The sequence below is a fragment of the Calypte anna genome, chromosome 3, assembly GCF_003957555.1.
Source record: "Calypte anna isolate BGI_N300 chromosome 3, bCalAnn1_v1.p, whole genome shotgun sequence".
Classification (NCBI taxonomy): Eukaryota; Metazoa; Chordata; class Aves; order Apodiformes; family Trochilidae; genus Calypte; species Calypte anna.
The window spans coordinates 24,141,975-24,169,538 of record NC_044246.1 but is presented as its reverse complement, the minus strand read 5'-3'; the positions used below and the strand labels follow the sequence as shown (position 1 = coordinate 24,169,538).

The window sequence follows — 27,564 nt, the reverse complement described above, 5'->3', positions numbered from 1 at the left end:
AACTTGGGAGCCCTTAAGGTAAGTTGTCTTGCTAGTTTTCTCCTTCTGGAGAACTTACTGAATGTTTCTGACTTCTAAGTATTTAGTATCTGTACCACTTAAAATAAAAATAACATTTCATTCTTCATTAAGAACTTATATAACTGAACTGTGTCCTATTATAAATGAAAAGATGGTTTTGGCTCTTGTCATTGTTATTTTCCAGTCAGCTGAGTCCCATTCAGTGGTACAATGTGTCACCTAGAGCAATATTTATCTGTGTTTAAAGTTTTTGTCACAATTATTTTCATCTTGGTACCTACTGGAAATACAGTTGCATTTCATCAGATCTGAACTGAAACTATTTGACAAAGAACAAATAAGACAAAAGACTATGGGTTACTAAGATCTGGGTTACTAAAATGAAGAAGCAAGGCTTACCTGGAATCCTTGTTTATCCACCAGCTCAGAGCAATGAATATCCTTCCCTCTGTAGCCAGAAAATTGTAATTTTTTGATTTTTTAGATTGTTCTATCATGCTCTTTCTAAAATAACAGATTCTCATGGCCTTCATTGTAAAGTTGAATTTAAGCCATAAACACTCCTCTTACTGATGGTTAGAGGACTCACATAGGTATTCAGTACTTTTCTGGGGTGTAGAAATGCAGTCTTTTAAGAGAAAGAGTAAAAATGAGAAAAATCTTTGAGTTTCCATCTTAAACTAGTGCCATAGGGCAGTCTGATTTGCTCTCTTCCCTCTGTCAGGGGGAAAGCCACCTTTTGCAGTCTCAAACTGCAAGATCCACACAGCACTGCTGGTGATGGGTTTCACCTATTAATTTGTTCACAGATTCAGTTGTCATCATGGGGATGTCTGGAGAAAGTTTTCTCCAGTTTTAGGATGGTGAACTGTTAACGCTTTTGACAAGTTTAGAAGAGCAGTCTGCATCTCTGCCTGTGAGAGTTAAATTGAGGACTCTTAAAAGAATCTTTGCTTTATAAAAAATAAAAAAATAAGGGAGTCTGCATAACGTGTTTTTCTCTTCATGATAAATTTTATTGGTAAAAAGCTTTAAAAAAATAATAAGGAAGTCTGCATAACATTTGTTTATTTGTTTTTCTCTTCACAATAAATTTTATTGACAAAAAGCTTTCTGAGTGAATATTACTCAGATGATCTCCCAATGTTTTTCCTTTCTTTTCTTAGCATTAGAAGATTTGCAAGGAGATGTTGCATATTACACCCTCTTCTTGAATTCTACTGATGGAAAAAGATCTCTGAGGATCCAGGCTGATGTAAACTCTTTAGTCATTGGTGATTTGCAGCCCAACACAGAATATCAGATATTTTTTCAAGTTTTTAACGGAGCCCACAGCATCAACAGTGAAGTTGTGCACGTGACTACCCTAGATGGAGGTTGGTTAGCAGTGAATGCAGCTTGGCTTAAAATCTGAGAATGAAATTGATTGATTTTTGTAAGGGTTGAAATCAGTCATCCTTCCATTATAAAATTTCCGGCATAAAAGGAAAAAGGGCTAAAACGCTAAAATGCTTAAGTGCTGGTTGTCATCATGTGGTAGATCAATAAATGGTCCCACTGGGACAGAAGCAAAAGCTTTAATAGCACATATTAACCCAGTTTGTTCTCATCTTCTCCTGCATACTCCTATTTGTGTGCTCTAACTTAGGGACTCAGTTCATATTAATAAACGGTGGAATTTCGGAACAATTAATGTTGGTTATTTTAAAAGATTTCCTCTATGAAGTGGAGGAATGTTTTTGACATGACAGTCATACACTGTGCCTTTCCTTAGTCACTAGAAACTTTAGGTGTAAGTTCAGCCTCAAAGAAAATTCTTTATGAGTCATTTCTATGCCAGTGACCAAGTGCAGGGGGGAGGAATAAAACAAAAATATAATTGTGAACCTGAAATGCATTTAGAATGGTCTTTCTAATCTTTTTGCTTTATAAAGTCTCATTATAAACATTATAATATCATTACCTCAGAAGCAAGTGTTCCAGGTCATTAGCAAAGCACTTTAAGTGAGGATTCCATTTCTTTTCTGATGCCAAAGGTCAGCACCTTTTGTTTATAAAATAGAATCCATCACTGGGACAATTTTTCAATTGGTAAAGATGGATTCTTATGATAAAAATAGGTCTTTGCATGATTATTTCTGACATGCTTAGATAATTATGTAATTTAACGGTAAGGAAGATGTGGTTTTTCTTGGTTTGGGTTTTTTGTTGTTTTTGGGGTTTTTTTTTTTTTTTTTTTTTTTTTGTTTGGTTTTTTTTGGTTTTGGTAATTGTTAGACTTCATCGTTACCTATAGTAATCAACATTCAAAACCATCTACATAATGACACGCACATTGCTTCACAGTGCTTCAGCAGTGAAGCTTATAATGTCACGTTCCAACAAAGTATTTTGGTTTCAGGTCTTTCTTTAAAAGCAAAATGCTCCATTTTTTAAAATTTTGTTTTGGCTTTTTGTTTGGTTTTTTTGGGGGTTTTTTTTTTGAAGGATTAAGATAGGGGAGACAAAAAAATAATGTTTGTATGTTGGCAGTGCAGATGGGTGAATAATTTATCATCATATCTCACTGGCCACATACTACTGATGATTGACACTGTGCTGCTGGTATAAAACATTTTACCATCAGCTCTCATGGTTTCTAACTGAGAGTATAATAAGCCAATTTACAGAAGACTACAGACTGTGATAACTTCATCAGAGGAAAGCAGATAAGCAGTGAACCCTTTGCTAAACCTAAATACTAATCTGCATTTGGTTACACAAGTGCTTTCGCAGAGACAGCTGGAGTTTATTCAGTTTCTTCCTTTATTTCTAGAGCCTGAGGGCATGTTCCCTCCAGAGGTTGTCATCATCAACAGTACAGCTGTACGTGTCATCTGGACATCGCCTTCAAACCCAAATGGTGTTGTCACAGAGTACTCTGTCTATGTAAATAATAAGCAGTACAAGACTGGAATGAACGAGCCGGGGTCCTTTCTTTTAGCAGATTTGTCTCCATTCACTGTATATGATATACAGGTTAGAATATCTTTTTTTGGGTTGTGTATTATACTTTACCTTTACATAAAATATTTGCATATCCAAACAGAACATTGTTTCATGAATTTCTTTACATATGTGAACATATATTTGCACTGATGTTTGTGTGTATATACATACAAGACATAAATTTATTTTCAGCATATTTTAGGCCTGTGTACACTTTTCATAATACACATTTCCATTATATTTTTTCAAACCATCAGAACTCCATTCACTTTCCCCTAAATGCTCTACATTACAGCATTAGCAAAGCCTCAACATATATTACAAAAAGGCAAAGATCCTACTCCTACTCATTAAAAGAAAATTGCAATTGTTTTAGAAACGTCAGGCATGCATAATATATCAGCACAGAGAAATAATGATATTGCATTTGTGATCCTTTTACCTTTTTATTCTCCTTATCCTTCTGAGGAGGAAGCAGAGCTGATGTCTGATACCATAGTAGTGCTTTTTATGCTGTTAATAAACACAATATTTTTTTTCTTCACTTTTCCCTTTCTATCTCTGTTTTTGCCTCTGTATTCCTATATCATATCTATCAAAGACAAAATGCTGTGCTGTGTGCAGAATTAAAAAAAAAAAAGCACAATAAGAAAAATTTAATATATTTCTATCCCTATGTTGTATTAATACATTCAAGACATGCCATTTGATATTTAATTGTAACTATATCTGTCTAGTTTGTTTTGCATTATATATGAGAAGGACTTAGTAGTACCATGTATAGTTTGCTCTGAAAATTTGCATCCAGTTACTACATACCATAAATAAGCATCACAGACAGGCATACTGTAACAGATTTCTACATTCCAGCCCCTCTGAAACAGCAAACCTCCATCCATGAATACACATATGACTTCCTGAATGCTGCTTGGAAACACATTTGTCTTTTCTCAATAACAATGCAAATTCAGTGTACTGCCTCACTTATAGACCCTCTATATTAATTTACTATTGCCACCTTTCGTTGCTTGAGATGTTAATTATTCTTCCCTTCTGCTTCCCTAGTCTTTATACTGGACATGTATTTGCATCAGTGTGATAGGTAAACCAAAATAAGCTGAGTTTATTTTTTTTTCTTTTGATATTTTACTTGCCCTGGAAAAAATATTGTCTTGGCATTACCTTTAATTTTTTATGCTCTTTTATTCTGTGTAACTTCTCTGTTGACAATACAGAAGCAATGTTACCATTATTTCATTTTGCCTCTGCTTAGTTTAATCCCAGTAATAGAAGGAATAAGTTTTTATTTCTGTGGCTTTTTTTCTGAGAAACTGTATGAGTGCAGCTCAGATTACTCACTTTTAATTCTCCAGGACAGAAATTAAGGAACAGAAAATAGTAAGGAAAAATTATCCTTCTATTTATGTGAGAATATATGGCAGGTGTAGAAGACTCACTCAAGGCTTCAAATCAAAGAACATTTTTTTCACTTTGTACCAGATACTATATATACCTACAGAAAACAAATTCACTGCAACTGTGTTGGTGATAGTTTAATAGAATTAACAGGAATTAATGCCAGGCATGTACCCCTTTTTTTTAAAATGGTGTGGGAAAATGTGACACAGCGTAGTAGACATCTGTTAGATAAACTTCTCACAAAGCTAGGTTATTTTGCTGGCTTTGTGGAATCTATTACATAGAAAAGAATAAAATCTTGGATTAAGAGAGAATTCTGAACAAGTAGCAGAGCTGAATAATTTCTGGAGCTGACTATGTGAAACTCATGTTCTTGTTCATCAGATTGAAGTCTGCACAGTGTATGCCTGTGTGAGAAGCAATGGGACCCAGATTACAACTGTAGAAGATGAACCAAAGCAGCTGTCAGCACCCATAATTCACATAATTGGCTCCAGGTACTATGCTATAGATGGCTTTTATCTATCAGACTGATTTGTGGCTGGAATGGAGACCAGAATGTAAGGTTGTCTTCTCTCAAGTGAGTGAGGTGCATGGAAGAATTCAGTATACACTCTGAAAACATTTCTTGTAGTTGTTATTTTTAGTCTTGAAGGTTTTGGCCCAAAGAACAATTGAATAAATCTCACACTTGGTTGATTGTACATATCCATTTGGGTAACACTGCTGTGATAATAAATAAAGCATAAATGGAAGTAGTTGAGAGAAGAAGTGTAGAGGAATGAAAATTATCACATTGTGCTGTCAGTTAAGAAGAGGAAGATTAATGCTCAGGGAGCAATGTGATGCTGATAATGGAAACTTAGAATAATTGTGGGTAGAAAAAAAGTCACCTATCACAACAGTAAGAATTAGTAAGTTATCTTAAAAGGCAAGCATGTCTGTGTCTCCTTGAACCAGTGTTTGCAGTCTGCCTATCCACTACATCCACAGGCATGGACAAACTTCTTAAATAGAAAAGGAGCATCAGATCTGCAGTCCATGGAAGCAGCCAACTAGCAATATATGCAGAAATTCTTTGGGAATTAATATCTTCCAAAGACAGATTAAAGCTAAGCTTGCTAACACATTTTTCAGAAATACACTAACAAACACTTAACCTCCTGTGTGCAGGTTATTGTTCATCTGATTTTTATTACACTTCGGGTGGACTATGCTCATTAGCAATTTTTCTTTTAAAGAAGGAATTCTTTTATTTAATAAGAAAAATCTAACAGCTGAGCCTTCAGAAATGGCCAACAGAATGGATTTGCTTCTTCAGTCTAGTAAGGACTCTGGATTGCTGTTTATAATTTCTATATTTTGCTTGAATCCAGTGTTTGTGTCCATATAAGGGTGAAATTAAGCTTGCTATTTTTCTGTCACACATACAGATATAGTCAAAGCCTGTTTGTCGATAAGAACTCAATTCAGAATCTCATCTTTTGCCCTTGGCTTTAACTTATGTATGCCTTTGTCCATATTGTCTGTACTGCAAACACTTATGCATGTTTTTGCTATTATATATAGACTAAATATGTCATAACACATGAATGCAAAAGGATCAAAAATGCCTGCCTACTTTATAATCTGCTCAGCCAGAAACAGACTCTGTTTCTACACTGCCTTTTCCTACATGTCATATTATCATCAGCTGTTCTTATATCCCAAAAGAATACTAACTACTGATCGATTGCCCAGACTTGTCTGGCCATGGCCTACACGTGCCCCGGGTAGTTCATTTATTTGCCACGGTGGATTTGCGAGAGTGGAATTTAATCAATAGCTAATTCATTAATTCTGGTCCTCGAGTATGTAGGGATTGTGCAGTATAAAAATGACTGGCTGGCTTCAGCTTTGATTGAAATATGACAAACACTGCAGCTGACAGCTTCAGCAGGTGCTGGGATGAATATGAATTTTGCTTATTTATCCTACATAAAAGAAAAAGCTTGGGGAAATAAACAGTTTGTGTAGACAAGAGGACGTTTTAATACTTACCTGTCACCAGACAGAGAAAAAAGGTGTTTCTAGAGTATTGGCTCATGGCATCCATGAGATATAGCACAGATTGTGCAGTTTATAGTCTTTAATTGGAACCAGGATGTTTTTCCCTCTTCTGAATCAGTTGGGGGGGACTGTATTATTGATGAGAATGCTGTAAGATTATGTCTTTGTAGCATTCACAAATAATTGTTTTAAAATTTGCTTCAAGATGGTGCATGACGTAAATGATAATTTCACCCACCGACTTCTTGAAAGTCTTTCTGGTAGCAGCTCCATCCACACTGTTCTAACAAAGGTTATACCACTGGAGCCATTAGAAATACTTTACTTTTCCACCTCTTACATTTAATAACTCAGCTTCAGGCTGAAACTTGGCACAAAAGGTCACAGTTCTGGAGTGATTATTTTATAATGAAAAACTTTAAACAGAAAACAGTATGGTACCCAGTCCTGAAGTCCTGTGTCAGGTTCTGCTTTATGTATCTCCTTTGGGTTTTGGGGTTTTTTCTTGGAGGGAGGGTGGCATTAGTCATATTTAGATAGAAACAAATTGTATTGAAATCAAGTAAGCTGATTTTTTTTCCTCTTTTCTTTTTCTCTTTTTTTTTTTTTCTTTTTTCTTTTTTCTTTTTTTTTTTTTTTCTTTACAACTAATAGGTCTCAATAGATAAATATTGTGTTTTATTGCATAGATCAAAAAGTTCTCTGAGTACTGTATGAATATGGATGCTGATACAAAGTTTGTGTAAATTCCTGGGCTGTGTTTCAAAATACTTCATTTTACTTTAAAATACTTCTTTCTCTTCTTGTTACATAGCATGCTTCTTTTTACCCTTATATCAATACTTAGTAGCAGCTTTGTTCCTTTCAGTATTCTGAGGCAGGGTGCATATGAACCCTGCCAGAAATTCTGTTCCATGATTAATGAAAAGGTTGATGGTTCTGAAAATGTCATGTAGAATAAAATAGGGAAAATCCTTCCAAGTTCAGGAAGGATTGCCCTTCCAGTACCTTCAGAGGCTACAGGAGAGCTGGGGAGGGAGTTTTACCTAAGGGCCTGTAGTGACAAACAGTTATGGCTTTAAACTGAAAGAGGGTAGATATAGGTTAGACATGAGGAGGAAATTCTACACTATGAGGGTGGTGAGACACTGGAACAGGTTGCCCAGGAAGGCTTTTGAATTCTCATCCCTCAAAATGTTCAAGGGTAGGCTGGACAAGCCTTTTAGAAACCTGGTCTAGTGGGAGGTGTCCCTGACTACGGCATGATCTTTAAAGTACCTGCCAATCCAATCCAAACTATTCTATGAAAACATTTAGTAATAAATTGTTGGGATTATGGTATTTGCTCAGGAGTTCAAAAGGAATTTAAAAATGGAAGAGTCAAGCTACTGTGCTGTGTAAAATATCCTTTTAATTGGTCTTGGTACTGGAGAAATGGAAGATGTGAGAATGTAGTGCAGATTTTTCCAAAGGAATCTTGGGAACTAAAGGCCATTAAATCTGATTTTACATATAGGGGAACATGGGGGAAAGTACAAATAAAGGTATTCATAACTATGTGAATAAGCAGGGATTGTTGGAGAAGATTGCTGTACAGTCATGTTCTACCTGTATGTCCCGGCAACAAAGTCAGGTTTCTTGAGTATGTTTAGTTCTATAGCGCTTCACCTGAAGTGTTCAAAGCAGCAGTTCCATGGAGGAAACCTGATCACTCTCCCTTCTTTAGTAATGAGAAAAAGAAGGTTTCACAAAGAAGTTTGTATCGAAAATAAAAGCATAAAGCTGTGCATCAGACTTCCTGCACTGTGTCATAAGCCTCTCTAATTACGTTAGCACTGCAGGCAGTCCACAGTTCAGCAGGTAGTTTACTCCTCTGCAATGATGCTGAAGCAGTTGCTCTTTATGTGTAACCTTCTGATGAGGAAAGTATTTCATCCATTGGTCATTAATAATAGCAGTGTTCCCTATACTGTCAGGTAAATCTTGCGATTTTTCCCGTGACATTTTTTTTAAATTTTAACTCCTGAAAGTAATGGAATCTTAGGTTTGATTTGTTTATAAATTTAAGCCTTGTTGTGATGAGTCCAACACAAAGTTTAGTCATAAGTTTCAAGAGTAAGGTCTTATTATATTCCTTATCTTTATGGTTAAACCTTTACTACTGAGTTGAGGTAAAAAAAAATTATCAAAAAGGGTTTCTTTTCCTGGCTCATGGATAGTTGAAGCTGGTCATACTTGAAGCAGGCAAAAAACAGGATTCTTTTCCTGATGTCTGGTTTACCAAAACATATTTGATGTTGTATCAAGTCCAAAATGCTGATATTTTTGTGGTCACAAACCCAAAAATATGTCTATCTGGAAATGTCAGAATTAATTGTCTTCACATGCCACAGGGTTCCGTTCCAGTTTGTTCTGTTGTACCAGAAGCAAATATACCTTTGTGGTTCAGTTTGAATTTGGTCTTTCTTTCCTGAAAGTGATGCAGTGCCTCACAGACCTTGTAGTTGACAGCAATTCTTTTCTGTGAACCTGGGTAGGCTGCCTTCCTCTGGTAGGTGAGCAATATTTCAGTATTTTTAACACATTGACAGCAGTCACAGAAGGAACTCATACAGCATTTGAACTATCATAAACAACATGTGCTTGAAAGGAAGTTTTCTCTGGGCTGACAAGGATTATACACACAAGGTGTTGTACATCTATCTTTGTCCAGAATTTGCAAGTCTGCTTCTGTGGTTTGGGCTGTGGGCACTTACCCACATAGAAACAACTCCAGTTTACCTGAGAAGGAGTAACTAGAGATGAAGAGAAGGTGAGGGTGGGTAGGTAGGCTCTGTCCTCACGTTTCTGTGGCTGTAGCAAAAGCACATTATGTGGTAAAGCTCACTGAATGCTAAAGGAAATGTTCTCAGCTCAGCCTGGGATATTTGTTCAGATGTGGGGATGCTGAAAAGCCTCAGCAGTCTTGTGAAAACCCTACTGATTTTTTTTAAACTTAACCATGCTTTGTTCTCATTGTGGTGCTTTCAAAACCACCAAATTTGCCATCAGTAGCAAACATCAAAATGTGTAGACAGAACTGAAACATTCAGAAGATTGTGAGGGAGTCTGAGAGTCCCCGCTGGAAGGTCATACTGAGTTTTACCCTTTTGGAGGCACTGGTCAGTGAACTCCCATGCCTTGTAATGCTATTCTCTCCCCCTTTACATATCTATAAATTGATTAATAACAAAGTGGTTGCTGTTAAAAAAAAGGAAATACTTTATGATCTCTGCAGAAAAGATGAAATGGCCAAGTCATTGCATCAGTTCTTAGAACTAATTTGAAATTATTTTAGAGAAATATGATTTACAAAACTGCAAAAACTGGCACGATAATTTGAAAATATACCCTTGAGGGTCTGAATGAAACTTGCAGATAGGATAAAATTTAAAAATGTGACTGGGAAAGCTTTCTTTGTTCCTGTGATCTGTACGGTGCAAAGACCAGGAGAGAGTTAAAATGGTACTTATGAAAACAGAAGTACTGCCCTTCTTTTCCTTTTTAAAAACTATTATTTCTGAAGTTTATACAATATCTTTTTCTGTGTTGTTTTTAAGATAGGTCCTGTAACATTATTTAAATGGAGATGTGTGTATGTGCACAAGTGTGCATTCATGTGCAAGTGATAGAATTTGCAGTGAATACATAATAGCCATATACATAATGCAGAATTAAATCCATGGTTCAGATTAAGACCTTTGAGTGATAATCATGACTCTGCAAGTCACCTATGAAGCTATTCCTTCATAGGTGACATTAATTCCCATTCTGCAAAGGCTTATTGCTATGTGTATTCCTCTGTTTATAACTCAAAGAAGTGAAATAATATATCATTTATTTTTATTCTGTTAAGATGTCAAAGTTTATCTCGGCAGCACATTTTCACTTTAAATTAATGCTAATTTATTATGTCACTGGCATTCTGACAGTGGCTGTGTAATTGGTACATGGAGATTAAAAAGAGGTACTTGGAGCCTAGGAATATACTATGCCATGTCAGTCCTTCTATTGGTCTGCATGTAGCATTGGGATATCCTTGTCTCTACCCAGAGACATAATGAAAGCAAATTGTGTCTTATGCTACATTCCAGAGTGATTATGCAAGAAATTAAGTTTTCATTTGAAATACCAGTATAAAATGTCTACATTACGGAAGAGAAAAATTCTGTTTCAGATGTTACTTTTGATGTTTTGCTTTCTGAAATTGTAAAATTAAGTGAGATTTTGGAGCCAATATATGCAGAAGTGACTGGCACATTGTGGTTTGAGGGATTTTTCTGTAGTGTAACGAGGCAACCAGGTGCCACTAATTGCCAGGGAGTGAGCATGAGCTTGTGTCAAGCCCACCTGTGCACAATTAGGGTGGGCCCCCACTGCACATGAGCAGGACCAGGGGGCCAATAAAAGGTGAGGCCTGAGACACAAGCTGAGCCTCACCCTGTGGGCGATGAGTGCTAGTGGCGCAATGAAGGTAATACAGTGCTCCAAGAGCAACTGACCTCTCTGCAAAGCGTGCTCAGGACTGAGCTGAGCTTGTGTCTCAGGACTCACCTTTTATTGGCCCCCTGGTCCTGCTCATGTGCAGTGGGGGCCCACCCTAATTGTGCACAGGTGGGCTTGACACAAGCTCATGCTCACTCCCTGGCAATTAGTGGCACCTGGTTGCCTCGTTACACTACATTTTTCCCTTAAGATACTTCCTCCCTTAAGCTGATGATGGTCTGATATCAAATCTCCAATCAACAGCATAATTTTGTTAAGCAGGCAGTCTTTTGTGGTCTGCTGCAGTCACACTTTTTTGCACTCAAAATTGGAAGTCTTACCTGTGATAAACACTTCCATTTTTCACTCCTATTTTTTTTTCAGTGAAAATACTAAAGCACAGAAAATATTTCAGCTGTGATAAGTATTTTCTAATCCTGTGCTGAAGAATACATTTCAAAGCAGACATGTTTTTTGTATAATGTTTTTGAAAGGAGGGAAAAAGCATGAGTACAAATTCATTCTAATGGTGACCTAGCACAGTGTGAGTGATCTGCACTGGTAACAGCTTAGAGGGCAGTAGGAGATTTTTTGCCCATTCTTTTAGGTTCCTACCTGAGAATGGAATGGTCAAGCCAGTTATGAGAAAAATTTGTGTATACCTCTGCTATAGCACCAGAAAGTTGTACTGAAGCCTTTCTCCTACTGCTGAAATGAAACAAGTAAAATGCTAGGAAGTTTCTTTCATGTTAATTTCCAGAAATATGAATGAGATGTCTTTTAAATAGTTACTCTTAAGGATTTCAGTTACACACGTGAGTTATTGTTCTGGAGTATTACCACATGTTGAAACTCTATTTCAAAGTTTCACACCTTTTAGTTATGCAAAAAGCTGTGAAATTCACCATTCAGAGGAATGTTTTGGACACTTCAACTGGTATAGAATAGAACTTGGGTATGCTAATTCTGTAATGTAAGTATTCACAGCAGTATAAATACTTTCAGTAATTTAACCGATGTTGATTTTCTGCTCATTCTAGATCTCTACAAATTAACTGGGCATCACCAGGACAGCCAAATGGCATCATCCTGGGATATGAAATCTTACGTCGAGCATGGCAGAGATGTACACCATCAAAGACTTCAAGAATCAGCAAAAGTAATAGAATGTGCCTCTCACTAGAATGTAAAAAGCATGAAAACTTCTGTGGAGAAGTGTGTTATCATCCAGAGTTGAAGGTACACCTATGTTTTTAACAACATAATGAAAAAAATATACTTTTATGAATAACTGTGTGAACCAAGCTTCTTTCATTATTGTAGGAAGAGGGGGGTTCTTCTTCTTTTGATATTTTCAAAACAAGGCTCTGATAAGTGTCCTGGAATTTTTAAAAATCAAATAAGGATATTTGAGCTCAGTATAGGAATAGCTGTGCAAAAAATCTCCATCAGTGTGTGATCCAGCTGATGACAAGTGATTTTGTTGTCTTAAGGCTATGACTGTTGACTTTTTTTCTCCTTTCGGAAGAAGTGGACTGGTTAGAATTTATGAAAGTGCCTTGCATCAACACTTTGCTTTGGAGCAATAGTGTGGTTCTCAAGTGAATCCCCACATTGTTTTCATTTACTATATACTGGGTCAAGGTAGAAGTGGTTTTGATACATACAAACTAAATCTCTTGCACAGGAAGCTAAGCCAGAACCTGTGTTTCAAAAACCCTTCAAACCACACCCCAGACCCCTGCTCAGCTCTGGATGGGGACTTACAGTTCCCAACCAGTCTGTGGACCCTCTCATTTCACAAGCATGCATCTGAAGAACCTTCCCTTCAGAAAGCTTTGCTCCGTGTGCTCCATTCCTTACCCCAAGGAATCAGGCTGTTCCTGATCCAAAGTAAATCTCACCAGCCATGACTACCAAAAGTGTGAGGAGCCTCAGTACCAACCTCTTAAATCCAATGATCCAATCTCATTCTGTTGAATTACATAGTAGATATATATGTATATAAATGTCCATATGTATTTTTGAGCCATTTTGCTCAGCTGCCATAGATCACCCACTGTAGGAAATTAGAGGAGGTTTCTTTGTCAGCTCAAGTGTTCAGGTATTTGTGGAGTAGGCATCTGTGGTAGTTCATATAACTCCTTTGGCAGAAAGTGATCATACTGGACCACTTAAAGGCCATAGGAAATTTTCTAGGTCTATGTAGAATTTAAAAAAAATACTAGTAAAATTATACAGCTTCTGTCTCTGTGAAGAATCCCCCCTCAAAGCCTGCATGACACATAGTGGTCATTAACATGAGTTGCTTTCTCCCCTTCCCTCCCCCCCTCCCAATTATTCCTCAGCTAACTGCTTAATGACCAGATTCTCCAGTGCAGAAAATCTATTTAGATTCAGCTGTAAGTAGGTGGCTGTTACATGACAATGATGAGCAGCTTGGAATGGGATCCATTGTGATTTGTGAGATGTATTTTTAAATTATGGCTATTTTCAGGTTAATCTTCATATGTTCCTGTTTAGAAGTAGGATCAATAGCTTAGCAGGAGTCTGTAATGATTTTTATTGACAAATGAGGTAGAAAAGTCTTAGTTTGAAAGTAAGATTTAATGTAATGAAATAGTGTCCCTATTTGTCAAAGCATCGTCACATGTTCCTTGACTAAAGCAAACAATATGTATTCACAAGATTCCCTGTCAGACAAGACAGTAATTAAGGAAGTGAGTTATTTGAGGGGTTCAAATCAAATATAAATGGTTCCAAGAAACAGCTTTAGCTTTTGAGTTCCCTTGAAAGCAATACTGTAGTAAACAAAAGTATTTTTGGAACCTTGCAAGTGAATTATGGGCAGTCCTTTGTTCTAAAAGGTGAATTTACTTATTCCAGGTTTTTGTCACAGTAGACTTTTTAATAGCTTTTGCCGTGTGTATGAGTTAAATTTTAATTACATTACTTTTAGAGGGGTTTTCCTCAATTTGTTTTTTTTCAGCTTTCATGCATTTATGGTGACTTTGAGCTTGGAAGGATGTCTACTTATTTTATATCCTGAATTTGCACTTTTTTCTTATTAATTTTGCATTATTTTGTTATACAGGTCTCTCTGTATTCTCAGAGACTGCATTTAGGAGTGGGTGTTATTTATTTGGTAAAGTAATGGATATATAATAAATGAGTGGAAGGTCTGCAGTAAACTGAAGCACTCGTACATAAAATTACATGGGAGTAATTTTTGTGGGTGAATTGATTAAAATAGCACTCCATATGCTTTGCCTGGTTTGCTATGTGTACAGCCATCATCCATCCAAAATGTCTGTAGGAGATCCTAGCATATTTCTGTTCCTCTTAAGAGTCTGGGACAGCGACAGTGTAAGAACTTGTGTAGCAGCCTTCTGTCACACTTTGATAGAATTCACTCTCAATCTATACCAGCTATAATGCTGATGCATTTATTCTATATATGTGGTCTGTAGATTCAACAGTTGCAGAAAAGCAACAGCGACCAGCAGATGTGTGTTTTGAAAGCCTCTTATCACAATGCCAGCTGGAATTCACCATACATTATTGTACAGCCAAATGCAAAGGGTTTCTTCTGAGAGTTAAATACTGTGCACTTTAAGTAATGTTCAGATCCAGACTAATAAACAAGTTTTGTGTTTGTTTCATGATGGGCTGATCAACAAAAGCAGGTTGATTGTATATACGTAGTTCTGATAGACAAGTAGATTGTGGAGTATTGATAAGGTCATTTATTGCAGCTTCTATACAAGACACAATGAGTCTAATTCCACTCTTACAATTTCCTTGAATTCAGGAATATAAAGTGAGAGGAGAAGGAGGCCTTCTACACAAAAATAGTTAGGAGATATATCTTGGGCTATTTATTAATCTATCCTCATGGATTTCTGGGTGACAATTGGCATTATCAGCTTCCTGTTTTAAGGCACTGCAGAAAAGAGGGACTTGTTATCATTTCCCATCTGCATAACAGACCACCAAAATATAATCCCCTGCATCCACAAAATCCAAAGTGTTTCCATAACAGGAATTCAAGGGGGTGTTTTCACTGCACAGTACAGAGGGATACAGAGACCCTTCAGCCAACGCTGGCTGAGCTGGGTCCAGCTGAGTTGTGCAGTTCTATCAGAAAGTCTGCTAACTAGGCCAGATGCAGGGTTACTTTGGTGTATTTGTGCTGCTTTTCCTATCCAGGTTAGTATCTCTGCATAACACTGTGCTGTGTAAATAAACCAGCTTGCTCAGAGCTATCTTGGGAATCTCTAAAAGTGTAAATTACCTTTTCACTGAAAGGGACATGTGTCCTTGCACATTCATGGGCTTACGTAGGCCTGATACTAAGGCTAACGAGGAGCAAAAATGTTCCCTGCTATCCTAAATAACCTTTGCATCAGAGGTCTACTTCTTGTTTTCAGTTTTTAGAAGGTTTTCTGCTTCAGTGTTAGAAATCTTTATTATTTTAGCTAAAGCTAACACAATGCTGTGCCTTGTACCCTTACACAGGTGTTTGTAACCAGGCTGGGGCTAATTTATAATTTGGAAGTGCAGAAAAAAAATTAGGAAGGGTCTTTTTGTGTGTAGTTTTGCAAGAAAGGCTGAGAATTAACTCTCATGGTGAGTTTTGTCAGCTGCTAGGAGGGTCCCTATGTCCTGTGTACATTTTAGTCACAGGCCTGTGCTGCTGGGGTGTTTGTAAGCTACCCCGATTGACAGTCTTTTCCTAGCTCTTTTCAATAAGGTGTGATCCATAACTATATCCATATTTGCAATCTCAAAACAGGCATTAGCTGACAGAGCATATATAATGAGATCTGCAGAGGTCTACTTCCATTAACAAGACAATGTTCTCTGGCTTCACCCATCAGGGAGCCTAATCTCAGTACCAATGAGAAGGGCATTCCTGTATTATCCATGTAGCTGCTGAACTGTCCTTCTCCTGTTACTGGCATCCTGAGACGAACACTGAAAATAATGAGACAGGTATAGTAAAATGTAATTAATGTAATAGCATAAAAGCTAATAATGTCCTTACACAATGGATCATGAGTATGAACATCAATGGTTAAAAGGGTCCTGACTGGAGGTGTTAATACAGCTTCAGCATTTTTTATTTTCTGTAGCAACAAGCTAGTTGTAGTTATAAAATAATCAATCTCTGACATTATTAGGAAGCCTAGTACAGGCTTACCCCTTTCCTCATCATAATGCCACGTGCCATTTGTTAAAAACACCAGCAAGAATCTTCTCTGAGAACAGGAGGAGCAAAACAGTGGCTTGATATCTGGCCCCAAAATTTTCAGGAGTGAAAACTACAATATCTTGGCACAGGTGAAGGATATTCCATCAATACTTAGATGTACTGATGTAAAATTTGCTATCAATCCTAATGATATTGTCCAATTTCATTTCAAGTTTGGAGAACCTGTGAAAAGATATGACTTCATGTATAGTGTGTTCATTAACACACCTGAAAGATAGGAAACGAAACTAATTTTAATAGTACATAGTATTTTGTAACAGAGTAACAATATTTTCTGCTCATGGATTTTAGATCTGAGCACAGCAGTTTGAGAAAATAAATGGGTAAGTAAGTACACTTAACAAAAAAGGGTGTGTATAAGGATTCAGAGCTAATTTAGGTAAAAGAGGCTAATTTTAAAAATACCCTCTCACACGAGAACATGGTGGGTCAATCATTACTTGGGTGTTTGCTCCACAGGCAGAATTTTTTAATGAACTCCTGTAGCTAGTAGGAATTCCCTAGAGTGTTATATGAATTGCTGTTTCACAAAGTGGCTCTGGCAGCAAGTGTTTGACAAAAAGAATAAACATGGCTGCCCAGCACATCTGTTTATTTGAGTAAATCAGTCCTAGCTCAACTGGCAGGTGTCCATAAGGCCAGATAATATCCTTCAGCAAAGTCTTCAGCAAGCAGAGGGATCAGGGATGACACAAGTCTATTTAAGAGCATTGTATGGGTTAGTTTGGAGTAGTTTTAGAAACTGTTAAAATATTGTGTAATCCTGCCTGCCTGATTTGATCTCTAGTTGGTCTGTGCTCATGTCATGACTGACTGGACCTTTCTCAGGTATCATAAGAAGCCTTTCTTTATAGCCAGCTCTTCCCAGTCCCTGTGGTCCTGCTTATTCTCTGTCTGTGGGTTTGGATGGCAGGATGACTACAGGATTGATTTGTGAGTAACAGAGTCCTGCAGAGTCCTGCAACTGGGAAGGAATAACAAAATGCACCAGTACAGGTTAGGAGATTATCAGTTAGAGAGCCACCCAATGGAGAAGGACCTTGTAGTCCTGGTGGACAACAAGTTATCCCTGGGAGAGCAATGTGCCCTTGTGGCCAAGAAGGCCAATGGTATCCTGGGGTGCATTAAGAAGAATGTATCCAGCAGATTGAGGGAGGTTCTTCTCTCCCTCTACTCTGTCCTAGTGAGACCTCACCTAGAGTATTGCATCCAGTTCTGGGCTCCTCAGTTCAAGAGGGATGGGGATTTACTTGAGAGTACAGCAGAGGGCTATGAGGATGATTAAGGGACTGGAACACCTGCCTCATAAAGAAAGGCTGAGAGACCAGGGGCTTTTTACTCTGGAGAGAAGACTGAGAAGAGATCTAATTATTGTATATAAATATATGAGGGCTGGGCATCAGGAAGGAAGGGACAACCCCTTCTCACTTGTGCCCTGTGATAGGATGAGGGGCAATGGATTCAAGATACAGCACAGATAGTTCCACCTCAACATGAGGAAGAACTTCTTTACTGTAAGTGTTATAGAGCTTTGGAACAGGCTTCCCAGAGTAGTTGTGGGATCTCCTTCTCTGGACACTTTAAAAACCTGTCTGGATGCATTTCTGAGTGACCTGCCCTAGTTTTGGTCCTGCTCTGGCAGGGGGGCTGGACTCAATGATCTTCAGAGGTCCCTTCCAACCTGGCATTCTGTGGTTCTATAACTCAGTATACCAGTATTTTAAGGGCTACTATGGTAGCTAAGGTTGAAAATCTTGTTTCTTCTCCACAGACAGTAAAGATCTTCTGGTTAGCAAGCATATGTCAAGCATTCAACCCTCTGCATTGGGGTGAGATCTCTGACCTGCCTAAAATATTGGTGTCCTTGTATGTGATCACTGTGAGTCTTCTGCTTTCATGTAGAGTATCCAGTTGGGAGTGTCACTTTTAGATCTAAGAGGATGAGATAATAATAACCTTTTGCCACTATAACTTTCAATCAATCTGCGTTTCTTCTTTGTCTATGACATAATTTCAGCATTACTTGAATGCATTTTATGGATTGATAATGCAGAATTCTTGGGCTGAACATCGATGCAAATAGAAACTCCCTGTCTTTAGAGGACTGCCAAAAAAGTGTTATTTAACAATTTACAGCTGACTGCAGAAGATGTTATGGAGCTACATAGTAATATCACCAACTATATCAATTGGTGATAACAGATGTGTTTCAGAGCTGATTGGGCCCCTTTTTGGGTACTGAGAAATACTGAGGATCTTAAATAATTTTTAACAAGGAAATGTAGCTGCTGAAACTATTGTACCATACCTGGGTGTTCAGCTGAGGATTTTTTGAGGCAATTTAGGAGGAAAGGGAGAAAATAATAACAGTAACAACAATACAACAATAATAACAATAATAATACAGTCTCATATATAATATTCCAACCAGAATGCTTTGGAGTTAGTACTAAACCAGCCCTTCCTGTGTCTCTGGGAAGTTCAAAACCCAACTGTTTCTATTGAGGATTCACAAGATGCATGTCTTAAAACTGGAAACAGTACATGGAAAGTAAAATGACTGCTCAACTACTTGAGCCTGGATAATACCAAAGATCACAGAATCACAGAGACCCCCAAGATCATCCAGTCCAACCTTTGACCAACACCATAAGCTAACTACCATACCATATCCTCAAGGACCAGGTCCAAACACCTTTTAAATACCTCCAGGGATGGTGACTCCACCACCATCCTGCGCAGGCCATTCCAATCCCTGACAACCCTCTCAGTGAAAAAATGTTTCAAGATGTCACGATGTGCAAGTTTCTTTGTCTGTAAAGACAGAAAGACTGTACTGAGAAGAAATTAGGTAAGTGTGCATCACTGAAAAGGAGAAAAAGTAGTCCAGGAATTGCAAATGAAATCTAAGAAAAGAAGGATAATAATTGGGCTATACAATTCACAAAGGGAACCACAATCCCAAGGGATACAGAAATTGGGATGAAGAATTTATGAGAAATGTGTATTTGGCCTCCTTTCACGCAGACCTGTACAGCATTTACTGACTGGTGTTTCAAACTAAGGATGCAGTAAAAAAGACAAGACAGAGGACATTCTTTACAAATGTCAGGAATTGTTCCTAAATGTGATATATTCTGAGAACAGTGGCATGATGGTACTTGATTTCATATTTTTAAAAATGCCTTTAAATGACTTGGAGATACAGAGAGACCAGGTAATTTTCTAGGTGCTTTGGAGCCAAATGAAGAAAAACTCAGTCTGGAGTGCGTGCCAGTCATAAAAAAGTATCCAAAAGATGGGAAGCAGGGAAGAGGACTAAAGCAGAGTTTTATTTGACAACTTAACTAATGATCTGGAAGAAAGAACAGTAGGTTAATTAAATTCATAGATTGGATTATATTACCAGTGACAAGGTGGACAGCAAAATAATATAATAGGACCTACAGAGACTCAAAATTCCTCAACAGAAAATGACAAAATTCAGCTATGTTGGTAGTCTAAAGCAGTTGCTGAATGAGAAACTGTGCTGGAAAAGCAGAAAACTGCAAGGCAATTCAAAGCATATAAGGTTATAAAACCTCAGACTATAATGAGACAAGAAGACCTTTCGCTCTACCTCATCTTGTGAATTGTAACTTCAGAACCTAACCTAATACTCCCAAGGATGACAGAGTAGAGACCATTCAAAACTGAACAAAAAGAAACCACCATGTATTCACATGGAAGTCAAAAAGAATTCATGACTTTAAAAAGTAATAATATTTTTTCTTTCATGCATATATTTATGTTAAGGGTATAAATGTAATAGAAATTTGATGTCTTGAGTCTTGTAGTATACATTTTTTTTAGGTTTTTTTTTTTTTTTTGTTGGCTGTTTATTAAAAGTACCTAGGTAAACAAAAGATCCTTCTAGAGTGACACTTTCTTTCTTTGCTGCTAAGATGATCTGATTTTGAATTCGGTTAAAGTAAGGGGCAGAAGTGTCCCTTGGTCGATAGAAAACAAAGGAGCGAGTCTGCTCTAACATCTGTGCTGCCAACTGCATTTTCTGTCTGCCTGTAAGAGGCATCCTTCTGGCTAACACAAGTTGCACTGACTGTAGGTTCTGAGTATACAATTGTTACGATGATTCTTCTGCTGTTCTGTATGCTGCATCTACAGTTTGCCACTCCATTGGTGCAGGAGTAAGTGTGCAAATAATTATTCGATTGTTCAAGCATATAATTTTCTCTACAGCACCTAGAAAGAAGTCCACGGTTAAAAGGCTTTTTCAAAATTCATTTCCATGTAAATTTTATTTTGAAAAAAACCCAACAAAATTCCTTATATAAATGCTGTTCTCATGAGATGACATTGTCTGAACAATTGCAATCATAAATAAGTGATCATATGCTATAAGAAGAAAATTCCACGTATTTTTATCTGAAAGAAAACCCAAGAACTTATATTGGGAAATACTGGCTTTAGATGTAAGGATTTCAGATGACATGTTTCATCACAAATGAATGAATAAATAAATAAATAAATAAGAACTTGAGAGAAAATAAAATATTAGGTGAGAGTGGATTATATCTACATATTGCAATCTACTCCACACTGAGAGACTCAAAACAGCCTACAAAGGATCTGAAGATGATTCATATTAATGGACTACTTTATTAAGGTGAAATATGGTTGAATGCTGCAAAATAGCAACATTCTGCCTGATATACCATAGTTTATTGAAGTATAATAATGCTGGAGGGCAGAGGATTTTAACCAAGTTGCATTTTATTTGACTGCAGTGATATTAGCATTCATACTAGGATGTGTTGTACCCGTTTTCATATATGTTGTTTTGTCAGAGAACACACTAAATTATTACTTTAACAGATACTGCCTTACTGATTTTTTTTTTTTAACTACTCCTAGGTATGTTGTAATGGGATTATGCACGACTATAAACCTGGATTCCAGTGCTGCGAGGACAAGTACATTCCATTTATTCTTAATTCACCAGGGGTTTGCTGTGGTGGTCAGATACATGCTGAGCAACCAAAACACCAGTGCTGTGGTGGTTATTACACTAGGGTATTAGTAGGTAAGAGACAAATCCTTTCAAGTGCTTGAAAGAAACAAAACAACAAAGATCATGTACTGTTAAATCAAGGAGAGTGAAAATATAGCAATAAACGTGGATTTTACCAAGATTTCTAAATCTCTTTGAGATCTGTGTCAGAAAATGTCACTGACTGTCTTCTAAACACAGTACAATGTTTATACAAGAAAAGCTTAATTGATGAAACCTGATGATTGGGTCATTTCCCAGAGAACTAATTTATGCCAAACTATACTTAATTGCAGTAAGTGCTTCATAATGGGGAGGGCAGTTCTGCTTAACAGGAACACCATCAGGCAATTTAGTGGTGCAGTATAGTTCTCTGCTTGTCTTGACCCCATGTGATTTTCCCCAGCCATTTCTTTTGTGAAACAATTGTTAGCATTTGGGCTGGATATTATGGATGATGTCACTTCTACTTGTTTCTGCATTGTCTCCTCTTTGTTTCTACCAGTGTTACAGATCAAACTACACATCCCACATGTATTGTCTTTGATGGACATTTATCCTTCTCTCTAGGCTGATCGCACTTTTATTCTCAGAACTGTTTGGGAAGTTTGCCAAAACTGTGCTTCGGTGCTATTGTCCAGAGTTTGGCTTTCCAGTTTGTGGGTGGGTTTTTTAAAGGGAGAGGGGAGGAAAAGGGGGAGGAGAACCCTTTCACAGGGCAATGTTCAGAGCATATATCTCTTTGTAGGCAATTGTCAGGTCAGGAGCTAAAACGCTTCCATTACTCATGAGCTGGCACACATTCCCTAGGCTCAGAAAGGCTTGAATTTTTGCCAACACATTCAGCACATCCCAAGTTCTGATCCTTTGAAAAGTAATTCATATATCACAATATTAGAATGCCTTCCATGATGTCATCAGAAAAATGCAATCACATGGAAGAACCAGAGAAGAGTATTTTGCTGGCCTCATTAATCTCAATGTACTGAAATGGAGAGATTATACTGTGACCTGTGTCCCCATCCAGTGGTCTGTGTTAACTAGCTTAATGTTGTTTACATCAAGAAAGAAAAGTACAGTGAAACAAAATGTCTTATGTCTGAAAGTAGTTCTTGTTCAGTCAGCAGTCCACAAGCATAAAACAGTGAATGTTTGAATATGATTTTAATTTTTTTTTCTAAGTATACTTGCTGCATTCTCTTTTCTGTACTCTAAAGGGCAGCAACATGAACAATGTTGGTCACTTTTTTCTTTTTTATTTTTATAAATATGCTAATAACCTCAGGCTAGATGTTAATGTGGGTCATTCTTTGATAAGGATAACAATTAACTGGTAAGACTGCATGGTAGTTTTCAGAGAGAGAACATTTTCAAGCCTAGCTTGGAATGGATCCCATTTTGAGAGGTTAATGAGAAGGTTACTGATCCTTTGTGTCTTATGTCTAATAGATCTTAAACAGCTTTATTTCCAAGAGATGTAAGCTACATTCTGTGTTTTAATACTTGCTCTGTGTAGCAACTAAATTAGATTCTGAAGAATGCAGAAAAATATGATGAAGTATCTAAACAGATTATATCTATTATGCTCAAGAAAAAAAAACTTTCACATTTTTTGCTGTTTATTATTGACTTTATTTATGCAGGAAACTCTCTAAGCATACATATTACCCAGATGTTGTTTGGCCAGCTTGATAGTGCTAGATGTACTGAAGCACACTGAGCTGAAGGCATGAAGATTACAAATTAGGAAGGCAGGAATCTCAGTTGTTTCTAAAACAGTAGTGCACAAAAAAGTACAAACACCAATCCCAGAACTAAGATGGAAGGAGAGGTTCTTAAAATGAAACAGAATAGTGCTACTACCTTCCTGGTGTATTTTTGGAAAGGAACTCATGGGAGAAACAAAACACTGTCCTCCTTCATCTGTTATGATCACATCACATGTTTATATATGAAAAAAGCTGCATTGTGTTTAGGGCTCTATGTTTATTGTTCCCAACCTTTCAGAAGAAAAGGATTTGAGATATTACTTTGAATGAGAAAAATTAACTTTGAAAAACAAACCATGTTCCTTTTGTTGATGATCAGGAATCCAAATTTTATTATAATCTCCTCTACTTCCAGCATCAATAGCAGAAAAAACCCTCTATTCCTTCCAAATGATGTTTGAGCCACAGAAAACATTACAACACAGAAAGATGATGCAATGTAACTTTTAGAACACTGGATCAAGTGCAGAAACTAGTGAATGAAAATGTAATTTACCATAGCAATCTACTTTAAAAAAGGATCCATTCCTTTCACAGAATAGACTTTATTCCAGCCCACCATTATAGTATCAGTCTTACTGGGGGTCTTATCCTAAGACATTTCCCTGCAAAAGTTGATGCTTTCACTTAAGTAGTAGCCAAAGCCCTCTGATTGTGCTGGCAGTATTTAATTTTTAAAATGAGCTTAATACTTATGTTCTTTGGGAAATGAAGTTCTGAGCAACACTGTAAAACTCTTCAAGCAATGTGAGTTAGTCCTTCAAAACAAGCTTGGAATTATTTACCTACTTTTGTTGCTTTTCTCAGTTTGTCTTTGCCACACTTGCATTTTGACATCTTATAGAGTCGTGGCTCTGAATATATGAATGCAAGTTTCTTAAATTATTATTACAAATTAATATAATACTTCTGTTGCATTCTAAAGTACCAAGTGATTCCATGCTTTCATGTGGAACATTTTGTACACCAAGTTCCTACTGTGTGAACCCAGACTTGGTGTTATCGGATGAAAGCCTCTTAGAGATTTTAAGTGCTATAAATGCATAAAATCTTTCATTGCATTCCTAAATTGACAGGAGAAGTATGTTGCCCTGATGAAGAACAAAACAGAGTTTCTGTTGGAATTGGTGACTCTTGCTGCCAGGGAATGCCTTACTCAACATCAGGCAATCAAATCTGCTGTGGTGGATCCCTCCATGACAGTTTCAATCAGCAGTGCTGTGGTGGAGAAGTCATAAGCACGGACTTGGTCTGCTGTGGTGATGAAGAAGAAGGGACTGCACACAGACCTCTCACAGGTAAGTAATGTTTTCAAGAAAAAAGCGTCTTCATCTTTCTAAATCTCCTCTAACAGCAACCATTCAGATACTGATGAATTCACTAAGATCTGAAGTATGTGTGACGCTTGTTAAAATGATATTGCAGACTGCAAAATGGTGGCCTTTCAATAACCTTTATTTGCCTTTGTCCAAAAGATGCAGGGTCTGGAGACATTCCAGAAAATTCAAAAACACTGCATGATCTTTCATGATGGCAGTCAGGAAATAGGAGCAGTCCCCTGTCAATGAGTAGAGCAGAAGGTAAACTTGGCCACCATGTGCTGCCATGCATTCCAGTGCAGGGATTTTCCATTTGCTCTGAAAATGTGGGGTTAGTCACCTAGCCAATGGTGATTACAATACTGTCTGCTTGGTGATTTGTGTCCCTCACTTTGTGCATCTACACAGTAGTAAACCTGCTCCAGTTTAAAATTAACAAAACTTTATCCCTAACACTGGTCAACTATTCATCTGGTGTGTCCTGTTAGCACACCATAGGAAATTCCTCCAACACTCAGAAATACAATCTGAACCCAACTTTCTTGTAAAGCACCCTGTGACTAGCTGGTGACAGAACCAGGAGGTATTATTACAGACCCTATTCAGGTATTTTCATGTGTCTTTTCTGTTCACACTTCTTAGACAAATTATATACCATCAGCCTTAGGCTTTCTCAGCTTGACAGAAAGACTTCAGAAACAATTGCAGTCTCAAAGGGGAGCCCGATTTCCAAGTACAGACATAATGAAGGTTTAGTACCCACTTCTGCTCGGGGTACAAAGATGACTGATGCAGTGCTTTCACTGTATGCATGCCAGTTTGAGACACCAGTTGTACGACGAAGGATCTTTGTGTGTAACAGAATCTGAAGGCTTTCCCAAACAATGACCTCTTTCTTCAGCTTATTTTTTTTTTTTATTCAAAACACCCTTCAGCTGCTGTAGTATTAGCAAGTACCCCAGTTCTGTGTTAAAAGTCAGACAGGGCTAATCAGAAAAGGCTATTGCAGTGCTTTCCAGAGTTTCTAGATCATCCTTCCAGAGGTGACCCACAGACTCTATGCTGTGAAGAGCACCACTTGCATGATTTTAGTACCCCCTCATCATGATCCATAATTGTGCCTGATCTACAGCATCTATGTAGAGCTCATCTATGAGCTCTGAACAAGGCCTTCTTGCATAGCCACACATTGTGTGGCTGCCACAAGACAGGGCTGGCTCATAAAACATCTCTTTATGTACTTTATTACTTAAACTCTTTTATTTGCCTGCAGGAGCCCTTTAACAAAATCACATTGAATTGACTTTCTCACACCAAATCAAATCTCCCTGGTCCCAGTTCAGTTGTCTTTGTCAATATGTATTTTATAAATGGAGTGAATTAACAGATGCTGTTGGAACAGAACTGCTGGGGTAGCATTTATGTTTTTACTGCTCTCTCTGGGCAGATGAGTTGTGTAGGAGTGTAATACAGGTATCTTGGGATGAAAGTTATGTTCTTCATTTCAGTATATATGTATTCTTAACAGTTTTTTCCTTAAATATATATATTTAAGAAACGTTTATAACCCTCTTTTTAAAATGTGTTTAGCCTATAGTGCTCTATCATTTATGCCATTTTTCTTGAGAATGGGTCAGGATGACATTTTTTTGGCTATTAAAAAAGAAAACAGTGGCTTTTTTATCGTTCACAGGTTTCCTGTGAGGACTTTATGCTGTGAAACAGTATACAGATGAACACAAATACAAGCTGGAAAGATGAATTAGTGCCATGGTAGAAAAGAGATCGTATTTGTTTGCATGAAGTATAGAGTAGATTGTGGGTTTTTTATCATATGGTATGCATCAGACTCAATAGGTTTTTGCTTAATTTCTTAGAGTAATTTGACCTTACTAAATACAACATCAAAATGCATGTGCCAGGCACAAAAATCTACTTGCTCCCTATACCTATTTTTATAATGATTCTCATGGAAAAAATACTCTCCCATAGAAATATAATTTACTTGTCACTGGAAAATGGTTAAGCAGATTTTTGCAAGAGCATCATAATTGGAAAGTTGATCTCATTGTCTAGAAGGAGAAGATGTAACAGAGGTGGCTTTACAAAAAAGCTGAAAGGCTTCTGAAACTGTTTCGTAGTTGGCAATGAATGCCATGATTAAAAATATATGGATGATTTAAAGCTTTTTTTGGGGAGTTACTTTCCTTGTAAAAAATACAAGAGAAACATGATCAATGAAAGTGCAAGCCTTGTGCCCCGCCTTATTGTTGAATGACCAGCAGATTCTAGACTCAGTTTTGCACTGAATGTTGGTTTAAGGGCTTTAGTGGTAAAACTTTTTCATGTGCCATTGTACGTTATAGAGAGAGAGACAAAAAGTATGTCTTGCAAAAAGAGATGTTTCTTCAATTTCATATCCCCCCCCTTTTTTTATTTTTCTTTTTTAATTTCTGTTTTCTTGGGTTTTATTTTTCTCCCCTTGGCCTTATTTAGTGGGGTGGCCATAGAGACATCTACTGGCAAAAGGCTGGCAGTGATGCTGCTGTGTATGCATGCCCTGAGCCCCAAAGCTGAAATGTAATTATCCAAAGTTGTCTGTTTCTGGCTATAAAGTATAATGCCAGCTAAAATCACTCTTGGATTTTCTCTTGAAAATAAAATAAAATAAAAATAAAGCTAGTTAAAGGCTGCAACACTGACATCCCAGACTCATGAAAAATTATGCTTTATACTGTTTTGGGTCCTGATCTGTAATAGTTGCAACACCCATGTGTAAGCCAAGGATTTTTGGAGTAGTTTGCAATGTACACTGGCTCTGTATTTTGTTGATCCTCTATTCTGGCTCCAGAGGATAAGCCTTTTAATACTCATTTTTCCCTTTTGGAAGCATTGGTTTTACAGCTTTACTAAATTAGTAATTCATCACTCAGCTCTGTTTGTAAATTTTTGCAGTTGCAGGGGATGAACATGAAATAATTGTTGACAGAAATCACTGTTAGCAGGAAGTGTCTTTTCCAGCCCATGGATTTTCTTTTTTGCTGTAATGCATTATGTGCCTGTGAAACATAAATATATAAAGCATGACACACACATTCCATCTGATTTACAAATAGTTTGTATTCTGGTATTTTTCAGAATTCAGCGAGG

General features: G+C 37.3%; 1 protein-coding gene across 1 annotated transcript in view; it reads left to right on the top strand.

The window, feature by feature from the left end:
• The window catches only part of USH2A (usherin), a 387,112-nt gene that overhangs the window by 276,396 nt on the left and 83,152 nt on the right, over positions 1-27,564 (top strand). The window contains exons 45-50 of the mRNA XM_008496570.2: positions 1,188-1,397; positions 2,837-3,039; positions 4,813-4,925; positions 12,042-12,240; positions 21,191-21,359; positions 24,172-24,393. Coding sequence (XP_008494792.2) covers positions 1,188-1,397; positions 2,837-3,039; positions 4,813-4,925; positions 12,042-12,240; positions 21,191-21,359; positions 24,172-24,393 — 1,116 coding nt within the window. The remainder of the gene's footprint in view (positions 1-1,187; positions 1,398-2,836; positions 3,040-4,812; positions 4,926-12,041; positions 12,241-21,190; positions 21,360-24,171; positions 24,394-27,564) is intronic.